Consider the following 12,495-nt stretch of genomic DNA (forward strand, 5'->3'; position numbering starts at 1 on the left):
ACTACTGTCATACTAGTTACATCAAACACTACAAGTGCTTTTAAGTTTATTTATATGTATTTCTTCTGATTTTGCATTTATTGTATAACTATTGGACTATTGTAAATGAATGAATGTCAAAAGTAATCCTCTACCTCATGGGAGATAAGCTGGTTGGCTGGTTTTAGCTGGTCGCCCAGCCTGGTCATAGCTGGTCAGGCTGGTTTTAAAGGGGTTTTGAACACTTTTTTTTAGCTGGTCAGGCTGATTATGCTGATCTTAGCCGGTCAGGCTGGTCTTAGCTGGTCAGGGTGGTCTTACTTGGTCAGGCTGGACTTAGCTGGTCAGGGTGGTCTTACTTGGTCAGGCTGGACATAGCTGATCAGGCTGGTCAGGGCGGTCTTACTTGGTCAGGCTGGACTTAGCTGGTCAGGGTGGTCTTGGATGGTCAGGCTGGTCTTAGCTAGTCTCCCAGCCTGGCCAAGCTGGTTTAAGATGGGAGGCTAGCTGGTCTCCCAGCCTGACCAGCTAAAAAGTGTTCGAACCCCCTCTGAAACCAGCTAACTGACCAGCCTAGCAAGGCTGGGCGACCAGCTAAAACCAGCCAACCAGCTTAGGTTGGTTTTTCAGAAGGGCGTACAGCAGGGGTCTGCAACATTTTTGACATGAAGTGACATTTTTAATTTTCCTTGTTAGTCCCTATGCCAAACCTCCTCCAAAAAGAAAGAAAATGACAGACAGATACAGTAGATAGACACAGACAGACAGACAGACAAACAGACAGAAAGACAGACAGAAAGAAAGAAAAACAGACAGAAACAGTCCATGCAGAATAAAATAACCTTTATAAGGTTATTATAAAGGAGTCTTGAGTGATCGATTTTATACATATATTTCAAAATTACTGTTCATTTCACTGAGTAAAAATTGTAATGAGGAAAACAATGACTGAGTGCACCTTGAATTATGTTGACTTGGGAGTCACCGTCTTGTGTGTGTGGAACGTTAAGGACTGTGTATGCCATCTTGATAATCTCAGCGGTAACTATTTATTTACATCAGGCAAGTAAGCTATTGTTCTGAAAACAAAAGGCAACTAATAATAAAAGAAACTGTAGGATGTCATCTGCTCAACTGCACAACACGACCAATGCAAAGCAGATGCCTTTACTCACGCGACCCTCCACTGCAGCACTGTTAAACCTCATGTGTCATGCACTGAGCAGCTCGTGATGAGTAGTGGTCCTGTGAAGGGTCTGTCCAGGCTGTGTGCTTCTACTGACTAGTGCTGTTTAGTCACACTTTAAGATTTGGCATGCAGCTGCAAAGGACTTCAACATGTGGATAGACTAAAATTCATACTCCTCTCTCTCGCTGTCACTTGCGTGCGAGTGAGTGATTATTACAAATGCCAATGGTGGATAAAATAATAATTTGCGGACCCCCTGCGGTACCACCGCGGACCCCCTGTTGAAGACCCTTGCTCTACCTTATGCATTGGGTGCATGCTGTCCTGAGAATATTCTCCAGGTCCTTGGCCCAGCATAACATGTGGGACACTTGGGGGCCCTGGGCTGGGGCCCATCATGCTGTGTACAGAGCCAGGAGAGGGGCCGGGTCCAGGGCTGGGCACAAGGATGGGCCCAGGGGACAGGCCAACGCCTGGTGAAGGACCAGCATGCGACATTCCAATTGGTGGCTCCATGGGGGTGGACATCTATTAACTGAAAACCTGTGGGAAGGTTGGACAAAAGTAAGAAGCAAAATAACAAAAAGCGTTTGTGTTCATGCGTACGATAATTTCAACCCACAATCAGATATTGCAAGCAATTGTATGGTCCGCAAATCATTTCGTAAATACTCGAATTGCTCTTGATAGAAAAAAGGTACCCCACCCCTGGTCTACAGGCTAATGAACTATATTACTTATTGGAATAATTATTATATAATCATTCTGCACCAATTTATAAAAGCAATATGCTACTTGAGGTTGTACGTTACAGTGATTTTACCAGTTTACAAAGTTTTGGGCCTTGGTAAAATCAACATACCGAAGCAATGACAATGACATGACAAGTCCTGTTAGAATAATGATGCAATATGTATCATACGCATAATAGCATAATGCTTGATATAAGAGGTAGCACCATGAGGAAATAAAAAGTCTGTCTCAAAACCATTTTTATTTACTATGTTACATGTATTTTCTAACACTGTTTATTGCTTTATTGTTATTATGGTAAGGGCTGATTACTTTATTTGTTTGTTTCTTATTTTATTAAAATAAACAGGAGAAAGGCATTTGATCACCCACAAAGTAATATATAAAGGAAAGACAGACAGAGAGCCTTTAAATAGATTTTGTTTTTACGCAAATTCTTCCCGGGTCATTTGCATAAAAGTTACCCGCGAAAGTTGTCTCGGACACGCCTACTATTTAAGAGGTCAATGACATCGGATCAAGGGTAAAAATGTGCATAGGGTGAATAGCAAACATTTATCATGTAAAGGCATGTTACTATTTAATAAAACATTAAATAATCTAACCATTCAATGTAAAATTACTGTAAACAAGTTCATTCGCGCAAAAATTAACAGAAGTTAAGAGAAGAACTATGAATAAACAATTTATTCACAGTTGAGTGCACAAATACGCCCGTGCAGGCCTATGTTTGGTGTCTAGAAACTTTAAAAGACAACTATTTGGGAAAGTCGGCGTCATCCATAATACTGTAAGTAAAAATGTTTCTAAAAATGATTAATGCATTTGATCGATAATCACATGCGTTTATCGCGCATTTAAAGTGCAGGAATGACATTTGGAGAGAGTTGCGCTGATCGATCGGATCATGGCTTCCTCTATCTGCTGTCCTGACTGTCTCCCCCTCACGCCATTGCAGGTTTCTTCAATCTCAACAAACTTTCTGGGACCTACCGACCATGGCGAACAACTAATGTACAATATACCTGCTTTTCGGTTACCTGACATTAGAAAACAAGTTTGCCATTTCATAGAGGTGCGGTTCATTAACCTGATTTCCTCTTTTGTCAAAGTTCAAAGCAAGCAAGTAGTAAAGCCCCCTGTCGAATATAATCCAGCTATGTTATGTTACAGTTATGTTAGCATGCTAGCCCGCTACATTTTATCAACAAAAAACGCCATAAATGCTACCCACTGACATATATACATTAGTATAAATGTCCAAGCAAAGCGTATTTAACTTAGTTACCTTCTGCGAGGTAAAACCCCAATAAAAGGTCTAACACATTATTTCAGCTTCAAAAATATGACTGCCATATGTTGGTCCCCTCCCCTCACTGTATTGCTGACAAGTTGAAATTCGTGTGTTTTTTTTCTTATTTGTTGAGAGCGCAGGAAAAGCAGTCATTCCTGCTGTGTGATTGGCTGAGGAATACGTCAATCACGTAGTAATGTATTTGGGGGCGGGGCCTTTCAAAACGCTTTTAATCGTCGCGCCGAACGTGTTGGAACAGTCGCTTGTCTGTCCGGAGGTTTGGGGTTACACGCTTGAAAATGTTGACTGAATTGTTTGTTTTTGTCTTGTTTTCATGCCTGTATGAGTTAACAAGCATCTGTGGGAAAGAGGCGAGATGAGCCTAAACAGAATGGGAAAAGGTTTTAAAAGTTAAAAGCATGGAAACGAAACCAAAGGGACATATTATGCCTGATACACAACAACAAGAATGTTTAGTTTGTTGAGTAAAGGCGTTCTATTAACTCATTAAACAAAACAAAAAATTCAAATATAGCTGATGCTTCATGATAGATAGATAGATAGATAGATAGATAGATAGATAGATAGATAGATGCTATTTGTCATTTATTTATTTATTGTATTTTATCTTGTAAATAGCTCTGAAGCGTCACTTTGGCAGAACTGTAGTTTTGGAATCTCACCACACGGGGGAGTCAGTGCAAAAGAATTCAATGAAGCGCAATGCATCGATAAGTTACTCAACTGTAAGTTGTGAAGGGTAAGTAGTGTTAATAAGCATAATAATAATAGTAGTTATTAGTAGTTGATATAAAATCTATTTATATAAATAATATTCATGTGCTGTGTGTGTGTGTGTGTGTGCATGTGTGTGTACATATATATATATATATATATATATATATATATATATATATATATATACATACATACACACACACACACACACACACACACACACACTGGCGGCCAAAAGTTTGGAATAATGTACAGATTTTGCTGTTTTCGAAGGAAATTGGTACTTTAATTCACCAAAGTGGTATTCAACTGATCACAAAGTATAGTCAGGACATTACTGATGTAACAAACAGCACCATCACTATTATATAGATTTGATTATTTTTGATCAAATCTAGACAGGCCTGATTTCCAGCAGCCATCACTCCAACACCTTATCCTTGAGTAATCATGCTAAATTGCTAATTTGGTACTAGAAAGTCACTTGCTATTATATCAAACACAGCTGAAAGCTATTTGGTTCATTAAATGAAGCTTAACATTGTCTTTGTGTTTGTTTTTGAGCTGCCACAGTATGCAATAGACTGGCATGTCTTCAGGTCAATATTAGATCAAAAATGGCAAAAAAGAAACTCGTCAGTCAATTATTGTTTTGAGGAATGAAGAATACTTAAAATTGCCAAAAAATTTAAGATTTCATACAAAGGTGTACACTAAATCAGTATTTCCCAACCATTTTTCTGCCACAGCACACTTTTTACGACAAATAAATTCTACGGCACACCACTATCCCACATAGGCTAACCATCGTCAATATTTTTCCTTTGCAAGAACTTGACCATGTTTTCTGTCCGTCTTAGTAGTGTGTTTACTTGTAATGTTTGAAATTTGGCTATGCAAAAAAAAAACAAAAACAAGTCACATAGGTAGGCTACGCTCTGTGAGGTCACAGGTGGCAAGAGCGCTAAATGGGTAATGAAAAAACAACAAATTTGCTATTTGCTATTTGTAGATTTGTTCTTGCAATGCCACAACAAATTACAGGGATGCAAACTCATGAGGGGCGAATAACAATAGATAAGAGAATAACTGGTCCACGAACATTTTTTCTGGGGATATTTGTTTTAAAGAATAAGCTAAAAGCACCAGTTCCAGCTATTTTAGTGATTCAAGTTTATTCAAGTTTACAATTGTGCAGAATTAGCTGCAAAATAAAGAGTATTTTGGTGAGGCTTGCTTGTGTTTCACACATTTGTTCAAATTTATTAACTGATTAGTTCAGTGACCCCTTCTGGAAATGTCACTAGGTGGCGACAAATGAGCGTCTTATGTGCTATGAGTGAGTCAGTGAATCATTTTGAGTCGTTCATGACCGAAATCTACCAAGAGACTTTATAGTGTTTAAGCATTAAAAGAACAAAGCAGATCTATAGTCTTCATTCTGAGCATTATTCTTCATCCAAAAAGACAACAATAATAGTCTAATAATAATGAGTTTCAATAACGTCCTTACCTTCTCCTTTATTAAAATTTGCATGGCTACAAATCTACTGATTTGAGGATAAGAATTATAAACACATGCAGATCTACGGTATCATTTTCCTACAGATTTAAACTGCTGAGCATGGCTTTTATCAGAAAGTCATTATTGAGTTTCAATAGTGTTTTTTCATCATTGTAAAGCGTATTGCCCTCCACATGACAAGAGTTGCAGAAAGCGTCACAGAGGGGCGATTTTAGGAGTAAAAAAGTGGGAGGTGTGCACAATAAACACTGAAAACGTGTATTTGGAAGAGAGAAAAAAAAACTTGCTGTTGCTTTGATAGCAGAAAGTAATAAAAGGACTCGTTTATGTTTAGGTCTAATCATTTTCTTGGTGAATTTAAATTAGTTCAATAACTGGGGTCTCTGATATTCGTAAACGATAAGGTAATATTTAATTAAAAGAAATTATGAGACATTCAATGTCTCTTCACAAATTTGGACAGTTTTTAAATATTTCTTGTTGCTTAGTCCTCTCAAAGACATTATTGGTGAAGCAAAAACGTGAGTGTGAAAACACTTTTTGACTTCATAGACTTCAGTGTATTCTGCAGCGCTGATGCGAGTCATGTGAAAGACCCTTAACTTGTATAAATATCAGTCACTTTTGCACATTAATCATTGCTCTTCACAATCACAAAAGTGACCGATTATGGTTTCAAAACGGCGAATTTCTCTGAAAGGTGAGGAGTCTGGATCCCTGAAATTATATATTTTTTCATGCATTTATTTATTTTGTGGAATTTGATAATTTTCCACGGCACACCTGACAATCTTTCATGGCACACTAGTGTGCCGCGGCACAGTGCTAGGAAACACTGCACTAAATTCTTAGATAAAGGACAACTGGCTCTAACAAGGACAGAAAGAGATGTGGAAGGCCAGATGTACAACTAAACAAGAGGATAAGTACATAAGAGTCTCTAGTTTGAGAAATAGACGCCTCACATGTCCTCAGCTGACAGCTTCATTGAATTCTACCCCCTCAACACCAGTTTCATGTACAACAGTAAAGAGAAGACTCAGGGGTGCAGGCCTTATGGGGAGAATTGCAAAGAAAAAGCCACTTTTGAAACAAAGTGTGCAAAGAAACAGGAATTGGACAACAGATAATTGCAAAAGAGTGTTATGGATCTTAACCCCATTGAGCTTTTGTGGGATCTGCTAGACTGTAAGGTGTGTGAGAAGTGACCGAAAAGACAGCCACAACTATGGCAAGTGCTACAGGAAGTGTGGGGTGAAATGTCACCTGAGTATCTGGACAAACTGACAGCTAGAATGCCAAGGATCTGCAAAGCTGTCATTGCTGCACGTGGAGGATTTTTTGATGAGAACTCTTTTAAGTAGTTTTAAGAAGATTTTTTCTTAATTGTAATAATAATTTTTCATGTTATTAATGTCCTGACAATAGTCAGTTGAATGCCACTTTGGTGAATAAAAGTTCCCATTTCTTTCCATAAGAGCAAAATTTGTATATTATTCCAAACTTTTGGCCGCCAGTGTATATATACTATATTTACTCATAAATATATTGCAAAACTTTACAAACATTTTAAATCCTTTTTAAAATTGCTGTTTAAAAATTTGTGTTTTCCAACAATGGCCTTTACATTGTTTACACGCATTGGTTACATTGTGCTGCCTGCAAAAAACCTGTTTTGGTCCTGTTCAGTTGCGAATGTATTGCACTAAAGCATTAAAAAATCATTAAAAAAAAACTTATTTTTTATTTGTCAGGATTTGTAGTTTTCAGAATTACTGAATATTGGAATATTTATAGCCATGGTGCTATCAAACTGCCCATCATTTTAACTTACCAGCACTATGTAAAATAATAGCCTAATAATAATCTGTATTGACATTCATATTCTTGGTTGATGCTTTCTTATACCAAAGCAGCAAGAATGCACTTTTGCAGGTACTGGACATAAATCTGGAGATATGATTAAGTCTCAAATGTCATCAAGAACACAGTTATTTCAAGTGAAATCAGTACAAGTACATTACAGATACAAGTGGTATAGAGTGGTGCTTGAGAGAATAGCAGTTAAACCACAGACTTCTAAAAGCAACACTGTCACAATATTAATGCACTGCTGTTTAGAAGAATGAGAGGACTGCTTACATATAAAGGGTTAAGCTTTTTTAAAGATTTGAATATAGGTGTCTGTCTTTTTCTCTTTAGAACTAATGTTCTGATTCATTTAGGAAATTGTTTCTACATATACAAACATATAAAATATTATGCTTTTTGTTTTCGTTTTGTTTTGATCACAGGTGTTATTCATACAAGCAAATGAGGAAAACTGTGCTACTGTTGCCCTTCGAAACGACAACAACAAAGGTAAGCCAAGATAAAACAAAGATGCTTTCACAAAAATCCATGATTGTCCCTCAATTGTCCCTGAGGAACATATGCAAAACAGTTTGAATTCTATTGTTCTGAATGGAAATAGTTTTAATCTATAAGGGGAAATACTTATAGATTACTACCTGAGTACATTATCATGTTCTTATATTCATAATATTATTAATTGTGAAATTAACATAAAATGAGAGGGATATGTACTTTGGAAAGGTTAAAGGGGCTTTATTTGGACACAGATTGAGTGAGCTATCTGCTCTATAGTAGTTCTGTTGCGTTATTACTGAGGTTGTTGTCCTTTATCTCACTTTTTTCAAGACTTACATTATGTGTTTTAGGTGCCCCAAAAACATAGCTAGCATTAGCATATATAAAGTTATATTTAGTTGATACAAAATGTAAATATCAATGAAGATAGAAGGTTGTGTTAGTTTTTATAAGCCAAAAAGTGATGATTATATCTTCCAGAGTGTTTACAAAAGCGCATTTATAACAGGTTTCATATATGATGACATCAACATTCTAATCTGGGCTGCATTTCCCAAAAAGCATCGTAAGCCTAAATAGATTGTTGAAACCATTGGCTCCAATGGTCTCTACGATCAACTTAAGCTTGCAATGCTTTTGGGAAGTCCAAACTTGAAGCATTTAAAAAAGTCAAATTTCAGAAAAGGTTCTACACAGAAAAAACATAATCATGTTTAATGCAAAACTTTGATTTGTTTACCATGCTTCTATGTGTGACCTTTATTCAGTAAGTAATCAAGATGAAAAAAATTCAGCAGATTGTTTGATTAACAGAATTAAAAGAAGAACTGCCTCTTCAATTATTCAATTAATTAAAAGTGCCTGAAATGTACTAAAATTTTATATTAGCTTTTTTTTAAATAATTATTGTAATAACTTATTTCAAAATTGTAACACATGCAGCCCTGACAAAATGTAATTTGGGTTGCAGTGTAACCTTATCGCCTGTAAGCTTCCTCTGACACCTGGCTGATGCTATCAGGTCAGATAGGCATGCTGTTGATTGTGACCTCAGTGTTGGAATGACAGATTGTTTTCTTGTGGTGGTTTCTCTTATCAAGTCCATTCTAACCACTTGGTAAAATAAATGACTCCTTGTCACACAGGTGGACTGATTTTTATTTTATTTTTTTTTTGTCCACTGTTCACACTGAGCACAGGATATGATTTTGAATATTTGCCAAACCGCATAAACAAAATGGAATATAATATTCTTTAAATAATAGCAATAATAAAATAACAAGAAATACATTTAAATTAACATTTGGAACAAGAAGAAAACTTGAAATAAACATCAAAGTAAAATGTATATGATTGTCAAATATACTGCACATACAGTAAGTTTGTTTTTTTTTTGTTTTTTTTATCACTAGTGTGGGATAGGCCTAATGCTACAGATAAGTGCCTAATAATCACAAAAATATGTGGTATGACATTAGTTTGTGTGGGACAAATATTGTTGTTAAAAGGAAACCATTAATTTAACTCCACTGAACTCCATTTATATTTATATTTCTGTGATTTACTATAAACTATCCTTTACTATTGCCAAATTCCTGGTAAGCTATTCTAATCAACATGTTTTCTAATAATGAATAAATCAATTGAATCAAATCAGGTTGGACTACACAGTGCAGCCTATAGGCTGTATTTGAATAACCTTTGGACAGGTAAACAAAGTATATGGTTTTGGTTCCGTCTCTGCTTCCTTTCCTCAGTAATCCTTTCTTTTCTTGCCATTTTGAGAAAGGATGTGTGCAAGGTTCCTGAATGTAAATTCATCCAAATAAAACCTCCAAATAACCTGAATGGTTTGTGCCTCCACTTCAGATTCACTGGTCAGGAAAGGCCAGACCAGCGTTCATTTGACATGGAAAATGACAGTGGACAGTGGTTTCAAAATCAATTTGCCTTAAAACCCTTACCTCCTCAGTCTCCCCACCATGAAATTTGCTCACCATCCCAATTAGGGCATACATAGTCACGTAACCTACACTCATCCTATAGTACAGTGTCAATATACATATTTGAATTAGTCAAATAGGCTGAATGACACTTAGCAACTTGATGCTGGCTTCAATTTAGGCAAGGGATTACATCTCAAACCTGATTTCAGACTACCATCTGAAAAATCTAAAACTGTCTGAAATCTGTATATACCATTATGATGCAGTAAGATTAAGTATCTTATATATACATAGCAATTAGCCTTATTTATTTACAAATCTGACATATTTACAAAAAGACCATTTAAACTTTTTTGCATTGTGCCTTAGTTCATCGGTTATTGCAGTCGCTATGGCAGTATTGGCATTCACCACGTTCTGTGTTTGCACAGCGAACACAGCTATATATATCATGGCTTGGAGCGGCTTTCATAGGCTACTTTGGCTAATTGCCTGTGTTTTCCAGGTGTGACCTACCAAAGGCACGTTATATTTAGTTTTACATGTGACATCTGTGCGAGGGCTTGTTTGTTTTGTAAGTGGTGCTGTTGACATTTTGTGCATCCCAGGTGGATAACTTTCCTGAGTAAGCCTTTCGTATTTAAATGAAGCTACACAGCAGGGGTGACAGGCTCACGAACCATTGCACTTTTGGAACAAATATCAGTTGTGGAGGACTTTTAAAAGTTTGAATATAGTTGGGTCATGTTTCTATTAACGACACCCCATGGTTCCAGGCCCTGTTGTTTTCCAGGGATAAATTATGCCCTGTGAACCAGAGTTCTTACTGTAGTACAGATACAGGTAATATATGTCTGTTCCTGTGAAAATAAAAATCTGAAGAAAAAAACCTGTCAAGCACCGCTAAATCTGACTTCTTCAATCTATGTGTCCATTTTGTCCACCTCATTGCAATAACCGGTTTCTTAAAGATCCATTTTGGCCAGCTGGCTATGTTTTCCCTTTTTATCTTGCAAACCCGGTCAGTGTTTATCTGCTTTTCTGTCATCCCCCTGAAAGTGGAACTAGGCCAGGTTTACACCTTCCATTACTTGACCCTTTAATTTTCACCACACCAGATCTCAATTTGCAAACCTGGGGATTTTAACAGATTCTTGGGACCACCATCTGATAAAGAGCAGCACTGGAAATCTTTTTCCAATATGGTGCAGTATTCCAGAGGGGTCAAGATGGAGGCTGGGGGGAAGGAAGCGCTGTCAGTGAGGCCTCTTTGTAGTTCTCTTTGTTGCAGGTGTTCTGCCATTCACTGTTATCCACTTCCGTCTGTTCATCATCTCTACCTGCATGACATCTGCTAAGCTAAGGCACATTACAATCAGGAAAGAGACTCTGCAGTAAAATATAGAGAACTAACAAAATTTGGTCTGAGGGCTGTGGAGTTAAGCACCAAACAGGTTAATAGGTCTGTGAATTAATTATATTAGAAATAATAATTTAACACATTAATTGGTTAGTTAGGTTAATTAATTATATAAAAAATAACACTTTATAGAATTACTGAAATGAAACAAACAATACACTGACTTCTAAAGCAGCTTTATTTAATGTCTATTCAATGATTTACTAGTCTGCCACAATAATATAATAAACTATTTAAGTAAAAAGGGTTTGTTGGCTTCACTGTCTTGCCTCAAATCAAGATGAGCCTGGCAATTTAAGCTCACAATGTGTTTTTAACTTGTCACACTGAATACTTTCAACTCATGGGGGATGATGTCAGCAGAATACCTGACTACCACCGATGACCTACTAACATCTGGGAGCAGTTAGAGCTACTTTATTCTCTCACCCTCATTCTTCAAGAGTGTGAAGTGTGTGTGTTGTGTGTGTGTGTGTGGGGGGGGGTTCTATTGAAGCATACTGTATAAGACTGTGTACATTGAGAATATCTTTATGAATATCTTTCTTTTGTGTTTATAAAGCTATATACTGTTTTTTGCTTTATTTCTGAATAAAGGACTTCCCCAAATATTCCCAATGGGTGGTTTTGTCAGATTTATCTAACATTTATGGGCATTTCCCACACACAAACACAATTTGTCCAGTCAGACACTCTGAAGACTTTTGATGGATTAAGATATTGTTTTTAGAGTGTAAGATAGTAGAGGACCGGTCAGTGTCTTTGGCTATTCTTAACCATGTAATGTATACAGGCAGAAGAGGAGGGGTTTCATCCATTAGCTAGTCATATCAGGAGAGATCTCAAGTTTTCAAAACACTTTAACATGACATTAAGCTTGTGGTATGTGAGAAATTGTTTTGGCCTGACTTTCCATCTTAATTTGTCAGTCTCATATTCTCAGGGGCCAGTGACTTCTACAGCCATAAAGGAGTCTATTGAATTATCAAGGCACCAAATGGATGGCAGTAAAATACAATTCATAAATGATTGTGTTCTGGTGACAAGCAGTTGAGTAAACTAAAACCACTTTGAAAGGAAGACTACAGATCAGTTGTATCATCGACAACTTGAGCTCCTCTGCCTTTCACATGCCACATACAATAAACATTGACCTTTTCCCTCTTTCATGCTATGCTTGAGCATACAAGCTCTGCGATCATCGGTATGCAACAGGTTTATCTGACAGGCATGCTTTGTCAAACCCATGTGATTTGATACAATGTCTCTGGGCTTAGTACG

General features: G+C 37.0%; 1 protein-coding gene across 3 annotated transcripts in view; it reads right to left on the reverse strand.

The window, feature by feature from the left end:
- LOC127434769 (probable global transcription activator SNF2L2) overlaps positions 1 to 3,320 on the reverse strand; it is an 89,972-nt gene extending 86,652 nt beyond the window's left edge. For 2 of the 3 annotated variants that reach the window (XR_007896086.1, XM_051687735.1), the window contains exons 1-2: positions 3,210 to 3,320; positions 1,469 to 1,711 (exon numbers count right to left, since the gene is read on the reverse strand). Coding sequence is in view for 2 of the 3 variants with exons in the window: in XM_051687735.1 (XP_051543695.1) it covers positions 1,469 to 1,696 (228 nt within the window). In the remaining variant the exon portion in view is untranslated. Of the gene's footprint in view, positions 1 to 134; positions 629 to 1,468; positions 1,712 to 3,209 lie in introns of those variants that run through there. The other variant, XM_051687742.1, reaches the window with a different exon arrangement.
- Between the last annotated feature and the right edge of the window lie 9,175 nt (positions 3,321 to 12,495).

Source organism: Myxocyprinus asiaticus, chromosome 4 (assembly GCF_019703515.2).
Source record: "Myxocyprinus asiaticus isolate MX2 ecotype Aquarium Trade chromosome 4, UBuf_Myxa_2, whole genome shotgun sequence".
NCBI classification, from domain to species: Eukaryota; Metazoa; Chordata; class Actinopteri; order Cypriniformes; family Catostomidae; genus Myxocyprinus; species Myxocyprinus asiaticus.